This window comes from Haliotis cracherodii, unplaced genomic scaffold, assembly GCF_022045235.1.
Source record: "Haliotis cracherodii isolate W230 unplaced genomic scaffold, xgHalCrac1.p SCAF_14, whole genome shotgun sequence".
Classification (NCBI taxonomy): domain Eukaryota; kingdom Metazoa; phylum Mollusca; class Gastropoda; order Lepetellida; family Haliotidae; genus Haliotis; species Haliotis cracherodii.
Genome location: NW_027266269.1, coordinates 22,906,260 through 22,926,523, shown reverse-complemented (window position 1 = coordinate 22,926,523; position 20,264 = coordinate 22,906,260). Strand labels below are relative to the sequence as shown.

Genomic DNA, 20,264 nt, shown 5'->3' with positions numbered 1-20,264 from the left:
GGGGTGACACGATAAATCGAAATATCGATGTAATACTGTAGGTAGGCACTTAAAGTCAATAAATCGATTGTTAAATCAGTTTTTGATCAATAGTATCGATTTCAGTTAGGAATATTGATAGTTTCGATTGCATTTACCATGTCAATAAAATATACAATGCTGTTCAAATTGGTGTTTTTTTATCATGAGTGGTAGTAATTTAGACATGGTAATGTGGAAGTTTCTTTTTCTTAAATTATAAGAATAAAGAAAAAACAAATCAGTCGTATCTCTAACTCTAAAATCCATCTAAGATAATACACTGAAAACTATCGATATTCATCGCAATAGCTGCTTGCAATATCAATAGTTGTCGCAATAGTTTCTTTCAATATCAATCGTTATCGCAATAATGATTTCCAGACCAATAGTCACCCCTAATGTTTACCTAAGTGCGTAGGCTGTTTGGAAATGAAATTGACGATAGACCTAAAACTTGTCTCTATGGCAGAGAGCACTCTTCTACCCAGGGTTCTCCTTGTTCAATGTTTGGAAATGAAATTGACGATAGACCTAAAACTTGTTGAATGGGCATCTCTATGGCAGAGAGAACTCTTTTACCCGCGGTTCTTCTTGTTCAACCTTGTACCTTTTACCTGGAACGTTTATAAAAGCGACGAAACCCTTTCAGTGTTCATACGAAATCTGATAAAAAGAATTCTGATAGTATGTGCGGCTCATGCCTAGTTTAGAAACTGATCTGACGGGTGTGGAATATAGCATTATCCCAGCTATATGGCGGCGGTCTGTATATAATCAGTGATTGATATCATGATCATCGATCCACGCGATTGGGATCGATGACATGCATCAACCAAGTCAGCGAGCCTGACCACCTGATACCGTTTGTCTCCTGTTCATCAATATTCTGATCATCCTTAGGGAGATTCAGGGTTATAAAAGGTCTCCAGCAACCCATACGACTTAATCAGGTTGTCAGACTCGATTACTTGAGTGTCATCGTATCCTGACGGCGTGCGACGTTGCGCATAAAGCAAGCGTAATTTAGTGTATGTGAACAAGGTTTTTGAGCGTAGCTGTACCCCAAACTCAAGTTGAGATTGTGCAAGTCATCCAGCTAGGCCGCCAGGCTGGTTACAGGGTTTGTGTGTTTGCACTCAACAGTATTCCAGCTACATGAAGGCGGCCTGAAAAAAATGAGGCCAGGTCTATTGCAGAGACTTTTACACTATTGCAGAGACACGTACACCCTTTTACACTATTGCAGAGACACGTACACTCTTTTACACTATTGCAGAGACACGTAGACTCTTTTACACTATTGCAGAGACATGTACACTCTTTTACACTGTTGCAGAGACACGTACACTCTTTTACACTATTGCAGAGACACGTACACTCTTTTACTCTATTGCAGAGACACGTACACTCTTTTACTCTATTGCAGAGACACGTACACTCTCTTACCAATAAATATTACACAACATTAAGATTGACGTCAAGTACTCGAGGCTCACGACTACTTTTCACATGACTCCACACAATATTCAGAACAAATCAAAGTACGAAGACATGCAACATATTTCGCATGCCGCATTCAAAACATCCACAACATTGCAAAGAACCCAGGACACATATCCTTTAAATGACACCACACTGTATTCAGAACAAGGTAAAATACACAAGAAACATACACTTCACATGGCACTACACGACACATTGCCTTGAAACAGTGATGCCTTCTTACTCGTTTCGTTTCCTTCTAACGAGCAGTCTAGTTGCGGTACGTAGATGGTCGATGTCCAGACATTAAATATTTTTTATACGCTTATGATGGAGATAAAAACCTACCATGGGAGTTCCACGCACTGACCATGCAACAACTCCATTGAGAATGACGGCCGCCATTAACATCATAAATAGTAACTTAAATTGTTTAATTATTCCGCGTCACAACAGTGTAAGGCGTCACAGTTCGCTGTGGGCAGTTGCGTCCTTTAAGCGTGCCAAAATGTTGAATACTAGATTCGATATGATAACGTTTCTTGGTTTGTCAGCACCATACTCGTGCTTGTGGGTTTTGCAACGATGTACACATCTTATATCTGCGTCACTTCGGGTTTTCCTCCTGACACGACGCAATGTAGCTAGAAAACCACTCACTCACTCACTCACTCAATCACTCACTCACTCACTCACTCACTCACTCACTCAATCACTCACTCACTCACTCACTCACTCAATCACTCACTCAATCACTCACTCAGTCGTCAGGTGAACAGACGTCAAGGACGCATCTATAACTTAGATTGTACATGTCACAGTGACCAGATTAATATTTGATATCCGACTCCGGATAACAGCGTGTCGCAGTGTACACTTATAGTGCAGTCTCGAGCACACCCGTACAGTCAGGTAGGAGGTAAGTGTTTAATATAACATGACATTCTGTTGTACATCAAATACCATTTTGTACGACTGTCCTGAATATGGATAAGGATGTATAGCAGTGTTGATACTGTAGACCATATCAGTTTATCTTTAAAGACTGATGCTGCATATGCCTGCATACAAAGAGGCCTGTAGATTACCTACCCTTACCTGGAGACCCTCATTGTATTCGTGTGGACGTTATCTCATATTTATAACCTACCTATTGCGTAATATCAAAACGCGCGCTTATGCGCTCTCGGAACACGTTTTACGAACAAATATTGAAAGCTCTCAACATCCCTTGGCTTATTCAACGACACTGCGTGTGGAGGATGATAGATCACTGAGAGGAGCTTATGCACATACGATGACCCCAGCAACCTTGCTGCCAGGGTGATGTCACGTGGCATTGTTTCGCCGATGGAACAAAATTCCACAAATTACGTCATCGGGTATTGTGACGTTATTGTAAAATCGTACTGTAGCGCAAGGACAGTCGTAAGTCTATGTTAAAGCATGTGAGTTGCGATAACTTTAGCGCTACGATAACTTTGTTGAACGGACGCCCGAATTCTAAAGCTGGACAGTTGTATGGTATTAGATTAATACGTTTCAACTTTTAATGTGTTTGAAGTATTATTATGTTAAACTCAATTAGACTATGTCGTAGATCGTGAAGTGTCAGCGTATTCACAAACGACAGTATAATTCTAAAAAAAGTTGGCAAGCAATAAATAAAACACTAAACTCGCTCCCGTGTAAAACCAATTTTATGAAAATCGTGAATTCACTCGTTTCATAAAATTGCTGGTATACTACCCAGGGAGATAAGAATTAACATCGAGTGCACAATAAACCATTGACCGGGGCAATAAGCATGCTTTTGGGTTTGGATTTGGTGCATTATTAATATACACATTATTGTTCATTATATATGTATTATTTACAGCAGGAAAACTTGACCACCAAATACTTAGTGCCTACCATGTAGCATTCAGTAACCTTAACACGTCTTGACTGCTGGTGCTACTCTATTATGTACTGTCATGTCAAAATGTATGTTGTTTTCAATCGGCACCTTGTTACGCACCGTTTAGTATACACTGTCCAGAGACACATGGCGCCCTTCTCCTTGTAATTAGATTATCCCCCATCAATTATCTAGTTAACCTGCACCTTCTAAATGGGCATCTGTGATGTCCAAGTCGATGTGTTAACGCTGTCTATATGCATAAAATGAGTATCGTTATGCTTGTTATCCAACTGGTGTGCTCATCGATGTGTTTTTGAATTTTCATATTTTGACTTTTACCATATGTTCCCGCTTTACCTCAATAACAATGAATAATTGACTTGCCTGTGCATGTGTTCATGACGGGTGTTACCGGTGGGGCGCGATTAGCTACCCTTTTCGCGAAAATCTGGTATCATCCCTTTTGGATAATGTTTCATTGACACATGCTTTGGGTACAGTCTGAATCGTACACGGGAATTTCTGCTTTAAGTGATCCATCTTCAGTGCTACATTCAGATACTTTTCACCGTTATTTTGCCGTTTTCGCCCAGTGCAATCTGTTGAGAAGGATAATTAATATGATCAGTCATTCTTGGCATCGATATACAACTGGTACTGACTGTATGACTTATTCAAAATACTTTAAAAAGCATAGTCTGGAATGGAAGTCGCAAGCTTAAGAAAGCTGCTTTCTAAGTGGCTAACGTTGACTTCCTGTAAGTCATTTCATTGGTCGGTCATAGTTCGGGAAAGGTTGTTCTGACGTGAGATGTCCTCGGCGATAGCGACAACTTGTATCTGATTGTAATGAGATTGAGGTAATCTAAGTATGTGATTAATCCTGTTTTCTGGAAAGAAGTGATCGCTATGTTTTCCACATCTACCTATGAGACAGCCCGTTAATAATGAACGAAAGGAATATACGACTTAAAAGGCAATGCCGTTCAAAGCCGCCGCTTTAACCCGCTTGATGCTTAGTTTTTCTGACGTACATTTTCCTAAGATCTGAAAAGTGAACGCTGTGCGAGAATTGCGCTCACGCGGCACTGGATCTACCTCTGGCTATAAAATTATGCAGATACGTAGATCATCTTTTGGTGTAATTATTACTGCAAATATTACCGGTTGTCAATAAGGACACTGCTAAGTGTTGTCTGAGAATATATTCTTCGTTGAAAAACAGCAAATTTCTCCCTTTTTTTATCGTACAGGGATAAAAGTACTGTGCGACGATGTTTTTTGTTTAGCAGATTTGCGGAAATTCTGCCTAATATCTGAAGGACATAAATAAACATCAAATGGATTGATAGGTTTATGTATAAAGTTTTACATTCTATACAATCAAATATTCTGACTAAAATTGATTTTCCTCCATGACGTCAAAAGACGACAGAGAGGTTACACATGTACAAAGAAAAGGGGGCGTAACTCCTCTATGCTTAGCTCTAGTTTATTGTTAATCGGGTCACCTGGAGAGAATTAGTTGTGGATAAGGACACTATATTTATCGTGGTGTTACAAAAACCATGACACCAATTAATTTGACTTTATGGCTGGTTTTATGTCTTTGACAACGTCGGAGGCCGACGACATTGTTTGATTAATATATATTTCCACTATGCTTTTTTAAAATTCATTTCTCTGAGTAAATATCCGAAATTTAGATTTTTAAAAATGCTGTTATTAAAGCTGTGGATGGTGATTTAGTAATGTGTAAAATATAACGACAGTTGCGATGTACCTAAATTTCAGAGGTAGTAGATGATCTCACAGAACAGGGAATGTCCCACAGAATTCAAAACTGTGAAGTATATGTGTGTGCGTGACGTATGTTGAATTTTATTCTACTTCAAAATGAGGATTGAAGAGGAGTGACATATATGTCCCTCTGGCATCCAGGGGGTTAAGCTAACGAGCTTTTGCACTTTAACATTTTCATTATCTTCCCATCTCAACTAGACTGACAAACTCATAGCATTTGGTGATACCCTGTAATCTGGGTTGCTAGCATCACATAAGGATGTAAAAGGAACAATGATAAACTGGAACAATGAATCAGGAAGTTAACCAGAGTGAAATTAGATTACCAAAAGTGTTATCAATGAACCGTTATGTTCTTTCAGAATGTGGACAGGAATTAGGCTTGCGCTTGTGACTTTGTTGGCGGTGTTTCATATTGCGAACACGCAGAAAGTGTCAACTCTAAATGGCCCACTTCTTGGACAACGTCTGTCAGTGCTGGGCAGATCTCTTGACGTATTCTATGGAATCCCATACTCTAAGCCCCCTGTAGGCGATCTCCGTTTCAAGTACCCTCAGCCGTCAGAGTCATGGGAACCGGAAGTCAGGGATGCACAGAAACCGACGCCTTCTTGCTTTCAACCTGAAGGTGCTCATAACACTGATGAGACTTACAAACAGATGCCTGATGATTATAGTGAAGACTGCCTTCATCTTACAGTGTGGGCGCCAACAGACAATCGCGGTAATCTGGCCGTGATGGTCTGGATCCATGGTGGAGGATTTTATTTTGGATCTACACGACTGCCACTGTATGAAGGCAAATACCTTGCAGCAGAAAATGACGTCATCGTTGTATCAATGAATTACAGATTAGGGCCTTTAGGGTTCAGCTACCTGGGACAAGATACCATCCCTGGCAACATGGGCTTGATGGATCAAAGACTGGCCTTAAAGTGGGTGAAAGATAACATTGCCAACTTTGGTGGAGATCCAACCCGCGTGACCATATTTGGAGAAAGTGCTGGTGGTGCCAGCGTGGGTCACCACTTGGCCTCACCTCTGTCACGTGACTTGTTTGCCAGAGCCATCACGCAGAGTGGGACCCTCATTTCCCCATGGGCTTACACTGTGCCCAAAACAGCAAAACGAAAGATGAAGAGGTTTGCTGATCTTCTCGAATGTCCATCATCTTCAACAGATGCAGACATCTATGACTGTTTGAAAACAGCAGATGCCCAAACTATGGCAGACCTTCAGCTCGGTATGTTAGATGAAGGACTTGGATTCGTCCCGGTTGTGGATGGCTACTTTCTCCCCGATGACCCCAAAACCCTGCTGTCCAGCGGTTCCATCAAGCAGACCAGTGTTTTGCATGGCTTTACTGAAGATGAGACAACACTGTTTTTGGCAATGACGTTGAAGATGATGAGAAACGTATCGACATTACCGGAAACATTGATTTTAAGTCGCTCAGAGTATGAGAGTCTTCTGTCATTTGACATTGTAGGTGGAACAGGAATCCAACAACCTCTTCGTCATTTTTATGAAAGTCAGCGAGCCCCTCTAAAGGACAAAGACTATTTTGATGTTGTGATTCGTACGGCTTCGGATAGGGGAATGAAGTGTCCTCATCTTGAGTTTGACAGATTGTACTCTCCTGCTAACCCTACCTATGTGTACAGTTTTAATCACCGACTATCAATTAGCCCATATCCTCAATGGGTAGGAGCAGCCCACTGGTACGAGCTTGACTTTGTGTTTGGTTTGGTCCTTGACGAGTCTCTGGGCTGTACACAGGAGGAAGTGGAACTCAGCAGGACCATGATGACCTACTGGACCAACTTTGCCAAGTCAGGGTGAGTGGGTGAGTGAGAGAGTGAGTGAGTTGGTGTGTAATGTGACCTATTCTTCAACGGGATCCACAAGGTCAAAATAATTGGAAGAAATGTATTATTGAATGAAAGGTCTCTACCTGGCTCTGTTATTGTCCCTGGTCATGTACATTCTCACATAATTTTACGTCAGTTCATATTAATTCACAGAAGCCATGTACTCAATGATAACATACTATTCATCACTTAAATGATATTTGTTGTGGGGCTAACCATGTGGTTAAATTGTTCGCTCATCACGAGTAAGAACCAGTAAGGACAAGGTCTTATTTCCAATGTGCACAATGCCTGAGCCCCCCGTCGTGATGTTGCTGGCTTATTGACCTGAAGTGGGGTAAACAGATACTCACCCGCTCATCTTTAAATGATACCAAACATATCAACCAATCAGTACTAGTTGTTGAAACATTCAATACCTTTTGATATTTTTAAATCTATTTGCAGTGACCCTAACACACCTGTCCCAGTGAAGGTGAACTGGCCGGCCTCTGACAACACTGATCTCACCTACATGGCCCTTGATGTGGGCAGCAACTTAGCAGCAGGACACGGGGTAGTCCATCACGAATGTGTATTCATCAACAAGATTCTGCCCATGATTCGTGCAGGTAATGTTCCTGATTGAATAGAGGGTTATTTTGCAATTAAACAGCCGAATGCTTGAAAAATGACATCAGTACTTGTTTCTTCTTTTGGCGAATCCAAGAAAACACCACAAAAGTACATCAAATTGTCATGGCAAGCAGCATTTCTATTCAAGGACAAGTCTCTCTTAACATTACATTCACTTTCAAAGAGCCACTCCAAACTGCGCCTTCTTTCGGGATCATTACATTCATTTTAAACAAGAGTTTATTCCTTACGTTCGACCAACAGTACCTATAGAAAACCACTTCAAATATCAGGTTGAGTGGGCCCAGCTCACTCACCCATTAACTATGCTTCATGGTCGAGTATCTGTACGAGTTGTGGTTATGGAATCTTCAGTATGCAAAATAAGAGACATTTCTGGGACACATCTCTTTGTATACCCTCCCACGAGAGGCTGATACGCCGTGATAGAACCGAAATAATGTCACATGCAGCGTTTGGCCAACTCACTCAATGACTAGCAAAGTTTGTAGCTGAAATCAGTTGGTTTTATTGCAAACAATACGTTTGTGTGATAAGCAGATGACAACAGCCCCTCATGGTGTGATAAATATACTGACGTGAAGCCAGGGATATAATGAATACAATTTTCGTGTTTCAGATCCACCAGAAGGACAGGAGTATTGCACAAGAGGATGAAAGATTTGCCTAGTAAAAATCGGTACCCGAGTAAAAAAACATGGATCACGAAGATTTGTGTGAGTTTGGTGTAACACTCCAACCACACAACTATTTACCTAACTATGACATCATGGATTAAAAGAATTGCATGCATTCTGTTGTTCCATGTTAAGTTCTTTTAGTTTACCTTAGTCTAATTTAGTCAACTTCAGCATACAATGTCACACATAGATACATTATCTACTCAGACGAGTCACCTGGTAGATAAATTATCTATTCAGACAAGTCACCTGGTAGGTACATTATCTTCTACTCCGACAAGTCTACTGGTAGATACGTTTTCTACTCAGGCAAGTCACCTGGTATATACATTATCTACTCCGACAAGTCTACTGGTAGATACGTTATCTACTCAGGCAGTCCAACGGATAGATACATTTTCTACTCAGGCAAGTCACCTGGGAGACACATTATCTTCTCAGGCAAGTCAACTTGTAGATAAGTTATCTACTCAGGCAAGTCAACTGGTAGATACGTTATCTACTCAGGCATGTCAACTGGTAGATACATTATCTTCTCAGGCAAGTCACCTGGTAGATACATTATCTTCTCAGGCAAGTCAACTTGTAGATAAGTTATCTACTCAGGCAAGTCAACTGGTAGATACGTTATCTACTCAGGCAAGTCAGCTGGTAGATACATTATCTTCTCGGGCAAGTCAGCTGGTAATTACGTTATCTACTCAGGCAAGTCAGCTGGTAATTACGTTATCTACTCAGGCAAGTCAGCAAGTACCCTTTGTGTTAGACGTATCACATGCTTTTGCTGCCAGTGTTGTGAAACTGGAATATTGTTGACAATGTTGTATATATAACACTCCCATTTTCCCATATCTGATTATCTGTGGTTCTAACAAGAGCAAATAGAAGGCAACTTTTAATACTGCAATGTCATTGCCTTATGTTTATCGGTGTGTGCACATTCCTATAATGGCAATAGTAACATTCATCAAAAGTCATTTGTATTATTAAATATTATAGATAAATACTGTTCAAATAATTCATAATGCCCATTGTAATAGATATAAAATGACCAGAGTGAAACACAACTGATGGTTCATTTCGGGAAAGGAAATTGCACACTGAATCTTTCTCCGTACTTTTCATCTTTCTGATAATGGCAAAGCTGCAAATTATAGTTGCTCGAAATATTTATTGACCGTCTTTCCAAAGGTCGTATTTCCTTCTTCACCCAGTTACACACACAAGCCCTCTGTGTGGACAGTTAGACGAGACGACCTTGCTTCTTTTACGTAACACGTCGTACACTTCTTCCACATCCTATGTTGGGATTTGAGTTAAGGACCTGCTCCTATTGCGAAAACGCCATTCCATTTGGGGTAAATGACCATGATCTATTACAAAACATCATCCACTGATTTGGTAGAGAACTTTGTCAACTGACAAACACAACGACTGCTTTCACAGTCCACTGGCTTGGTGGAGGACCTTGGCTCTCAACTTTTTTTCCATTTCATCCTCTTCAACATCAACAACAACTTCCTCCAGAACCAAGGTTGGCTAATAATTCAGACTGTTTGGGCAGATGATTCAGGATCACACAGTATTGACCTTCCAACCATCCACACTATCCTCCACACACAGGATCTTTGGGTGAATATCTAGACTGTTGAGATGGATGTTCGAAACTCATTCAGGATCAAACGGTCTTGACATCTAACAATTGTTATATACTTGTCAACGGTGCATGTTGACGGTATGAATTAGCTCTTGGGGGAATAAAGGACAAAATCGACATCACCGTCCCGGAACGCTTTATGCACAACATGTAAACAATAAACAACAATTGCACAATGAGTGGAATACATGCTCTGACAACACAAACACAGCGATGAGCGGACCTTCCAGCTCAGGTGTACAAGATCACTTCGGGGCGTTTCCTACGAGCGGCACATCCTGCTCGAGGTCGTCCCTATGCCAGCACTCTGAATACCAAGCATGACTAACACCCTAGTAACTGTGTAATGGTAGCACATATATAGTACTGAACAATGGAAATACACTGGCGTTGCTCTGGACATGGGACTTCCGGGGGTGACGTACCGACACAACTCAGGGGATGAACAATTAAGGCAATAAATGTCATACTATAAATAAGAGTAATTAACGGGAAGTGATAAAGTAGCTCAGTTTGGCTGTCAGTCAATATACAATGAAATGTTGGTGAGGATTAACAACGGAGATTAGCAAATTGATAACAAATTCTATCCATTTTAGCTATGATAACGGTATCGCTATTTTTCAGGGCGTTATCATTTACAGAAACACATGGTTTTCAACTGCCCTCCTTCGTCAAACATGCAAACAATTAGTCCGTAAATACGCTCTATTTGGAACAACACAACCAGTGCATTAACAAAAGGGCATGGGGCTGCACGCACTGTACGTGTATCAGCACTATGAACGATTTTAAAGTCAGGGATTTTTTATTGTCTCGCATCGGCGTCAATCGAACAGTGACAGCTCAAAAACATGCCAAGTTTAACAGAAGTACAAAGAAACGACGTAATAGGCCGCTTGCAGGCAGTGGAATCCCGATCAGTTGCAGCCATGGTTTTCAATGTAGCGCCATGAACCAATACAAGGTTATGGGATCGGTTTCAACAGCATGGGTCAACACATCATCTGCCAAGGTCAGGAAGACCAAGACTAACCATCCCTGCCCAAGATCGCTACATCCGACTGCGCCATCTGAAAGTACGACCACAATCACCTCAACCGCATCCCAAATATCTGGACTGCGCAGAAGTTCCGACAAGACCGTATGAAACAGTTTAAGAGCTGCAGGTCTACGAGCAAGGCGTCCTGTTCAACGCGTCATGTTGAGTCGACAACATCGTCAGCAACGACTGCATTGGTGTCGTCAACACAAGGTATGGCCTCAACAGCGATGGAGAGATGTCTGGTTCAGTGACCAATCAAGATTTCTCCTCTGTCAAGGGGATGGAAGAGCACGTCCTCCCAATTGCAACCAACGGCAACGGTGTATTCCAGCAGGACAACGCTCGACCACATACAGCAGGGATCACAAGAGCCTGTCTACACAAAATTAACGTTGATTTTCTTCCTTGGCCCTCCAGATTCCCGGATTTGAACCCGATAGAGCACCTGTGGGATGAATTGGATATACGGCGACATCGACGTCAACCACAACCCCAGACGTTGCAGCAATTGGATTTTGTGTTGCAGGCCTCATCAGCTACCATTCCCCAGGATGTGATTCGCGTACTCGTCTCTTCAATGGGCAGGAGATGTCAGGTCGCTATCGATTCCAACAGGGGCAATACGCCTTCTTGATGGTAGCTGACAACAGAAGTTTAGCTCAATACACTGTCCGGTTCCTCGTATAAATGTATATTTCCACCTCACAGAAATGTGGCTTTGCGTTTTATTTTTTTTAAGAGTATATGTCAGTGTGATTTATTGTTAAACAAAGATTGTAACCGTGTTTCATTGTTTCTGTTGAGATTCTTTTGAAGTTCATTGCATTGTATTTGGACAAAGATTAGTTGTCAGGAATGTAGTAAAATTTAATGCAAGCAGTGTTGAGGAACTTATTATATTAAGATGCTCGATTGAACTGTAAACTTTCGGAATAACATGAATTTATATCTTACGTTATGGAAACATGTGGAATATTCTGTGACCTTTCAGTGACACACGATTGGTCTAGCACTGTGCAGAAAATGCTGGAGGCTAGTAAGACTATATAAGTGAAGAGGGCGCATCCCTTTCATCTGACTTTTCATCTGACGATACATCAAGACCTGCTTTCCGGAAGATTGATGTTATCTGACGTTTGCTATCACCACTGTATTTGGGGTTTTTTTATACTGACCACTGCTATTATATTATATAGTGTCATTGAATATTGTACTACCATTCTATTGTATACTGCCATTATAATTCCTGTGCAGTTATTTGTAAAGATTTGTAAACCTAGTTCATTTAATAATACAACTGTTGACTATATACCATGTGCTGATTGTTTATTAGTTTAACACAACTCTTTTTTACATACAGATTTCTGGGTTATCTTATTGTTTCAATTTACGAATCGACACTAAACACAATCCTCCACACAACGGGTAGACCTATAGCTGAATATCCAGATTGTTTGGGTAGAGGATCATGTCTCCATCAGGATCACATCGCCCACACCAGCCTCCACACACCAGATCAATGACGGCGCCATTCTGTGTCCGGGTGATACTGTGCATTTTGCCTTCAGATCCTTTTCCAATCCACTGAAGCTGGATATGAATGGATGTACTTTGATGTGTCTTACATAACACGTATGAACAAACTATGTTGTTACCGAGATTGTAGGATGCTAGAACATCAATTATTGTTCTTATGATTCTTTTTCTACATTCAAAAATGCATGTAACATTTTAACATCATAATATATTTACTTGTCGCGTAATCAAGATGACTTACTAGATTGATTATCTTGTGGTCCCCAGGGTTGCGTTATAACAGCGCATCTCTTTATTCTACATATTAAGAATGTTATCGATGATCGATGCTCATAATAAAAATCACTGGATTGTCTGGTCCAGACTCGATTATTTACATACAGCCGTCATATAGCTGGAATATTGCTGAGTGCGGCGTTAAACAACAAAGCAAAGCAAAAATGTTATCGATGATTAACACATCTTTATAACGCTAGCTAAAAGGAATCACTTACGTCAGTGGAAAACTTCATCCCTGTGCCCAGCGTGTCGATGTGAAAGGTTCCTATTCGTTTGCAGCTTCCAGAATATGAGTAACAATCTTCTGCTGTACCAAATTTATGTGGCTTCGTCTTGTTCCCGCTTGTGAAGGTGGTGTCAGTTCTCACAACAGTCATGGTCTGAAGCATGGAAATATACCATTTCAACAGATACACAATATATTCTACATGTTTAAGAGCTGAAGGGAAGTAATTGTCATTTTCTCCAAACAAAATTGAAATTTGAACATGCTTACAAAAACAGAATATTAACCATTTGAAATAAATATATTAAAATAAATTATAAATGCATACAACTATTTGCATTTCAGGTTTCAAGACTCCATGCACAGGTTGAGGGTTTCCGAAACGCACATAATTTTTATTCAGCAATTAAGAAGGTCATGGAAACTACACACAACAGTGTTGTCAATAACTTGATGGAAGCCTAAATAGATACATTAACACATTGGTGTTAGCGTAGTTAGTTTCGTTAGCTCCTGAAAATTTTAAATGTCTCAAGTTTAAACATAACAATAGTTACAAGACTCCTTTGCACGCTGAAGGCACTTCTGACAAACACAAGAAAGTTATTTGGAATGTCTCAAAGAAAACATTCCTTTTTTTATAGTGTAAAGTAGATTCTCCCCTTCACTTTACCTGACACCCACTCCGGACCAACACACTCACATATCACAGAAATTAATATAGACACTTACCGATGGCTTTACTCTGATCCTCTGATACTCTGTTACTCCGTCTTTACCAACACCAGCAGCTATTAAATATGACTGTTCATTTTCACAATTATTGTTCGACCTTTTAGGAAGGTTTCCAGTGTTCCTATTTGGTAGTGTCATATACTCCAGCTGGTGTGTGTCATTCATCAAGCAGTAGACCTTCACTGACACACCCTCAAACTGAGGAGCCGAGGGAATGATCTTGTACTCTCCACTCTGAGCTTCTGGGTTGTTTTTCCTGATCTCAAAACATGTCTTAGGCTCTGTAAAGTAATAATAATATACATCACGTATATTGAAGTAAACACATTGTACACGTCAATTGAATTAACGTAGTGGTAATGCTTTTATTTATCTATGGCTCGGGTTCGTGTGGAATACAACAAGGAACCTTATCGTGTAGTTGCATTGTCGCGCTTGTAATGATTACTGCATATTTAAAAATTTTAACAAAGCGCATCAATGTGACAATGTGACATTTCATCAAAATGTCGCGTTGCCGCATTGTCACGCTTTCAGTGGTTACTGCTTATTTTGAATAGATGAACGAATGCAGTAATAACAATTATAAATGTGCATACATACGTTCGTGAGTGAGCTAAGTCTGGCGCCACTCTCCACAGCGAATCCATGAGATTTGGAAGAGGGAGATGGAGAGAGAGGGAGAGAGAGAGAGACACACACACACACACAGAGAAAGAGAGAGGGAGAGAAAGAAAGAGAGAGAAGGTAGAGAGAGAGTTTATTTATAATAAGATTCCATTTGTTTGGCACTTTTCCATGCTGAATATCATGCTCAAAGTACATTATTACCCTGATCATTCCTATCCCCAAGGGGAGTATATATTCGACCTAAGCTACCTGTGATGTGCAAGAAGGTTAACAAGCACGGTTTCATAATATCTTATACTGGTTTCCAATTCACTGCTTACTGAACAATGGTATATTTCGAACAAAGTCACTTGCCCAAAGAGACACCACTTGCTTTACGTGTGCTTGAGTGTGGGTCCCACTTTGAACAAAAATTCAGTTATTTCACAGCGTGTCAGCTTGTTGTAGGAGGAAATCCCTAAGTGATGTATGTGTAAGGCGCTGGGATTCGAACATAGTTTTCTGGTACGCCGAGGAGACGCACACCGAACTGCGTCTAAAACGACAGAACCAACGGTGTGTCATTTGAAAAAAGATGTCAGAGACCTGAATTAAATTGAATAGAAACATTTGGTTTATGAAAACCGAAACAGGCAATGACGATATATCAACTAATTTCTAAAGCAACGCTGAACGATTTGTTTTCATTTAGAGAAAAGCAAACCACATTGCCTTTGCTACTTTGGTTTTAGAACCATTGGAACAAACAAAAGACCAGTGGAGTATAACCATTTCGGCGCATGTGTAGATTAATTCACTTACTACGCATGCGCATCATTAATTGAAAAGGGCGACAACGGGTCAATGCGACATTATCAAATGTTGTGTTGTAGCGCACGGGGCGACAATGCGACGACACGCCATATTTGTACCTTGAAAAAAGTTGCATTGTTGCATTGTCGCTCTTTGGTAAATTTGGACACTTTTTGCTTGTTTTTAGAAGGGCGACATTGCGACAACTCGACAATGTCCCTTGCAGTATTCCATAGATTCGGCATCACAGTGGGCTCCAATTACTAAAGTAAAAGACCAAGAAACGCATTGTGGACACGTGTTCAACCAAACGTCCTGAAAGATAAATAGCAAACCTTTCTTCCAGTCAATATATATGCTTGAAAACTGTCCTTTAATTAACTGTCCTTGTTTCAGTAACACGAGTATGGAGACGAGCCATATTGGATGTGAACTATACGATTTTTCTCTATGTTACACAGTACCTTGCTCGTTGTCGTTGTAGGTGTCAAACAATCCGCTGCCTGGGTTAAGGATGCTGTCAGATATTGGCTCTGAGTGTCGTGTGATGCACGTGCGGCTTGTGTCAGAATACTGGAACTCATGGCATGACATGCGGGAACACAACATGGCACATGTCGTTAGTCCAAACACTTTCTGGACCTGGAGATGTTGGGAATCTTCTAAAACGGCTGGAACTCCACTGGTTGTCTTTTGAAAATGAGATTCTTTCAAACTAAATGTTATTGAAATACCAATGACCAAGACAAGTGTCCTGAAACAGGCAGTATCCATCCGCATTTTCAAAGACGTTCATGTAATGCCAATCAAGTAAACTGAATGATCACCCTATACTAGCCAGTTACAGTATAACAAAAACAGTAGGAAACAAATACACATCTGTAGGCAGACAAAGGCCATATTCAAATTGCATGTGTGTGACGTAGTGGAGACACCACTGTTGTCATGATCAATAAGATTGCTACAAGGAGATCGCTTTGTTATCTAACGATCGTCGTCCCAGTGGACAGCACTAAGTAAAGATTTATAGAAACGTTCCTCCTTAGGAAATCAGAGCCTAAAAAGGTATTACAGTGTTTGTATGGAGTGTGTGGCGATATCTATTGGCGTGTCCGTAATGCCACGTAGCATCTTATTAATAATTGAAAGGGAAATATATGCTTGGTCTTTGAAAGGCATTTAGAAGTGATACACATAAGAGAGAGAATAAATAGATGTCAACTTCTTTATTATGAGGAAACACAACGTTTCGGAGTATATGCTCACTCCTTCATCAGGTGAATAAATGCCATGATAACAAAAGGTGGAAAATAACAAAGGGTAGAACCTAACAAAAGGAAGCCAACAGATGAATGGCGCTGATGTGTAATTAGCAATAGACAATGGAAGCCACGCATAAGTTATCATAGATAAATAATTGCTAATGGACACTTGGCAAACGGAGGTCTGGGGTAATTAGCACTGTTAGGAGAAAGAATGGACATAGATAAAACAAGTCATTAGTGTATCAGAGAACTGTCTTGTATTAGAGACACAGTGTCTATTAGAGGAAACATCGGATACTTAGGTAACCGATGGCTGGATACGTAGTCTATCGATGTAGTCATATGCACGTTTTTTTAGTAAAAAGGCTTAATATAATTAAAAGCGGTTTCTGTAGCAAATGCTGATGGAGATAAAATACTCACATCGCAATAACACGCACTGTCCAGTGGTGTTGTTTTATTAAAGTGTCCGATGCAGCAACAACTTCACTCAAAATGACGGTCACTATGATGCGTTTTATTTATAGCTTAGTTATTCTGAATCACAACAGAGTAAGGCGTCACAATTCGCCATTCTAAGTTGCGTCCCTAAAGCGTTTCAACATTTTGAATTTTAAATTGTTGCTATGTCAGCACCGTATAAGGTGTTTATCCAGAGGAGGAAGAAGAGAAGGCGAGTCTTGAGTTGACCAGTGCACCTGCTTTTGATGTCTCTGTAGATTATCTTTTCGCGTAATTTATTTCTTTTATTTCCCTCAGCCATGCGACGCTTCAAGGCAGTACGGATTCGTTTCACAACAGCCTTTACTTTGGACACAGGTTGTATTTTCAGTATATTCATTTTCAAATTCTTGGTTGTCATCTTTTTCTTCTTAGATGCAACCAGTCTCTTCGGCGACCCCTTTGATGCTGTTGATTTTCTCCGACAGGTTTTTCTCGTCTTGGTCCTGCTACACTTTGTGAAAATGACTGTAGGTCAAAATATATCCTCTGAAACTCTCTTCATGTTACAATCGGACATCTTAACTGTCAGCAGGTGAGAGTGAAAATGTCAGTCACTCAACACGACTGTTGAGTTTTATAACACATATTTACATAGATCCTTGGGTAAACGCCATTCTCTCTCACTTACTCCCACTTATTTTTGCTGATTTTGTCCCGAATAAAATGTTCAACACGTCCTTGGCATTACTTTTGTTCCGAAGTTGAAATTTTAACATATTCATCCTGCACTGTTCGTAAGATTTTCCTGAAAAGGTCAACACATATATGTTTGCTTAATTAAGATTTCATATCACACCCAACATTGTTCATTGTAACGCATCAGTTAGTGTTGACAGACATAGGGAGGCTTTCAGTGAAACACACTCATTATACCACGGATCGTGTGCTTAACACGGGGGAAAAACGAAAACCTCTCTTCCGTTTGGTAAAACGAGGGAGGTTGGGATGAAATGAAATGACTTTGGTTTAGACTGGTATACCGTACTTCCTCTAATACGCGCTTCCCTGAACTCCCCCAGGACGCTCATTAAAGATTAGAGACCCGGTGTTTATTTGAGACCCGACGCTTATTTCTTTACATTATTGTGATGTGTAATAAATGACATTCAACCACCGGATTTCAAATATTAAAACGGACACAAACACTGTTCAAATTGCTTCTTAGAGACCCGGCGCTTTTAAGAAACTCGGCTCTCATTAGAGGAAATACAATATTTCTTGACTAAGTGATGTTTTTTTTTATAATTATTGATTCATTCAACTAACGACATTTTTGACCTGGTAGTACAAATTTATTTAGGATAAACATTAGAACACGTAGTACACAAGAAAAAAAAACGCAATTATATTCTCAAGAGGCTAAAAAACATTTATATAGTGAATAGAGAAAAAAGGTATTTTAGACAAGATAAACATTTAACACAGTTTAGTATTTATAAGGTAGCAGAGACAAGTCTGGTCATTTCTAGGGTAAGAGCTCTATGCTGACGGTGCTGACGTTGCAAAAATACTACATGTGTTAATTGACGCTCCTTTATTAATATACCATGACACTGCTCAAAACTATTAATATACGAAGGCGAGACCGCTGATTTTTTCTAGTCTAACCTGTTTGACACTCCTTAAATCTATTAATATTCAATGACACTCCTCAAAACTATTAATATACGAGTCTAACCGGTTTCGGCACTCCTTTAATCTATTAATATTCATCGACACTCCTCAAAACTATTAATATACGAAGTCGAGCCCGGTTTGACACTCCTTAAAATTTATTTATATACAGTGACTCCCTCCCAAAAATAGCTGTTTTCCCACACTCGCACTTAAAAACCGGTTCCCTCACCCAACACCACACCCTCACACTAAAAATATCCACCCTCGAACTAGTCAGAACCGGTGCAATCCGGTTAGAACCGACGGCAAATGCAACCGCCAAACTGTCGGCAAAGTTTTCATCAAAATATCTACTACTAGCAATGAGAAATTGACAGTTGATGATATAAGACAGCTACGCGATAAATCGCAAGGAACCAAGAAGAAGGAATCGATATTTATTTCACGATAAAAATTGGTCTATCATGACGTCATTTATGGAGATTCGAACATGCACTCGCAACTTGGAGAACGTCGTAAATTTGACGTTATTTGTGAGAGGGAAGTGTCTAGTGAGTTGTTCCTAATAGATGTAGCCGAGGAAGGTAGATAAATGCAATGCCCCAACACTTGCATCCGAAAGTGAGAGCGAAATGACAATCGGTATTGGGAGAAAAGGTACAGATAATCAACGAGAAAATTGTGAGAATATGCGCAAAAGACCAAATTCAAACCCTACTGTTCATAAAATGGATTTATCTACTGTTCATAAAATGGATTTATCTGGCATTGACGCAGTCGGATTCTATTCAGGGAGTCATCATTATTTTAGTACGAGTAAATATTTTTAAAGCGTGTACTTTTTACTAAGTTAACACCCTTTAAGAGGCTGTACGTAATGTTGATATCTCAAATAAGAAATAAACGAGTCGTGGTCGTTGTTTATCGAAAAATATACAACTCCCAGTCGCGGTTTGTTTCTTAATTACATGACCATATACACTAACATTATATCAGATGTTTATCAGTTGACAAAAGCGACATAAGCCGTTCCATCATCACAAGAAACCCTGCCAAAAGTAGCGCCAACTGCACGATTCCGACAACACCAGGAGCATGTTTAATTATTCACCATAAAAATATGATGACACTGGGTGCTCGCAAAAAGGTGAGCTCATCCCGATCCACTTGTGGCACCCGCCACAAACACATGTTAAGGAAAGCCATTTGTTCACCCGAAAGGCACGGAAACACACGGTACAAGTCAAAATAGAGAAATGCATCAGACATCATTTTGGTCATTGATACGTCAAACCTGGACATGCCGTCTACACGCCCAACACAGTAATACATGTTGCTCTTACTTAAAACACTATTGGGCTAACAAGATACGTATATTAAAGTGCCATGCTTTCCTGATGTTCTATCATTCTAATTTGAAATAATGACATAACTAGTTACCACTCATACTTCAATATTTTTCAAAGTCGGCTTAATCACAAACATATTTGAATATATACAACAGCTATACTTACTTATCTTTATACTTAAAAGCGTTAGGTTTGTCTGTCGTACAGATCCCGAAACAAATATGTCCAATACA

General features: G+C 40.1%; 2 protein-coding genes across 2 annotated transcripts; one reads left to right on the top strand and one right to left on the bottom strand.

Moving 5' to 3' along the window:
• The first annotated feature begins 2,368 nt into the window (after positions 1-2,368).
• Positions 2,369-8,483, top strand: LOC139460630 (cholinesterase-like). The gene is made up of 4 exons (XM_071242094.1): positions 2,369-2,422; positions 5,572-7,047; positions 7,528-7,691; positions 8,336-8,483. The coding sequence occupies exons 2-4, from the start codon at positions 5,573-5,575 to the stop codon at positions 8,371-8,373; spliced, it is 1,677 nt and encodes a 558-aa protein (XP_071098195.1). The 5' UTR covers positions 2,369-2,422; position 5,572; the 3' UTR covers positions 8,374-8,483.
• A 4,046-nt stretch (positions 8,484-12,529) lies between these two features.
• Positions 12,530-15,905, bottom strand: LOC139460301 (A disintegrin and metalloproteinase with thrombospondin motifs 9-like). Its single transcript, XM_071241793.1, has 4 exons — positions 15,761-15,905; positions 13,872-14,155; positions 13,129-13,293; positions 12,530-12,688 (listed from the first exon to the last, which is right to left on the bottom strand). Exons 1-4 carry the CDS (start codon positions 15,903-15,905, stop codon positions 12,530-12,532), a joined length of 753 nt encoding a protein of 250 aa, XP_071097894.1.
• Between the last annotated feature and the right edge of the window lie 4,359 nt (positions 15,906-20,264).

Coding starts and splice junctions, on each gene's coding strand:
- LOC139460630 (XM_071242094.1), top strand. CDS start 5,573: ATGTGGACAGGAATTAGGCTTGCGCTTGTGACTTTGTTGGCGGTGTTT. Junction 7,048..7,527: donor ACCAACTTTGCCAAGTCAGG/GTGAGTGGGTGA, acceptor ATCTATTTGCAG/TGACCCTAACACACCTGTCC. Junction 7,692..8,335: donor TCTGCCCATGATTCGTGCAG/GTAATGTTCCTG, acceptor TTCGTGTTTCAG/ATCCACCAGAAGGACAGGAG.
- LOC139460301 (XM_071241793.1), bottom strand. CDS start 15,905: ATGTTGTGTTCCCGCATGTCATGCCATGAGTTCCAGTATTCTGACACA. Junction 14,156..15,760: donor CTACAACGACAACGAGCAAG/GTACTGTGTAAC, acceptor ATTACTTTACAG/AGCCTAAGACATGTTTTGAG. Junction 12,689..13,128: donor GGATGAAGTTTTCCACTGAC/GTAAGTGATTCC, acceptor ATTCATATCCAG/CTTCAGTGGATTGGAAAAGG.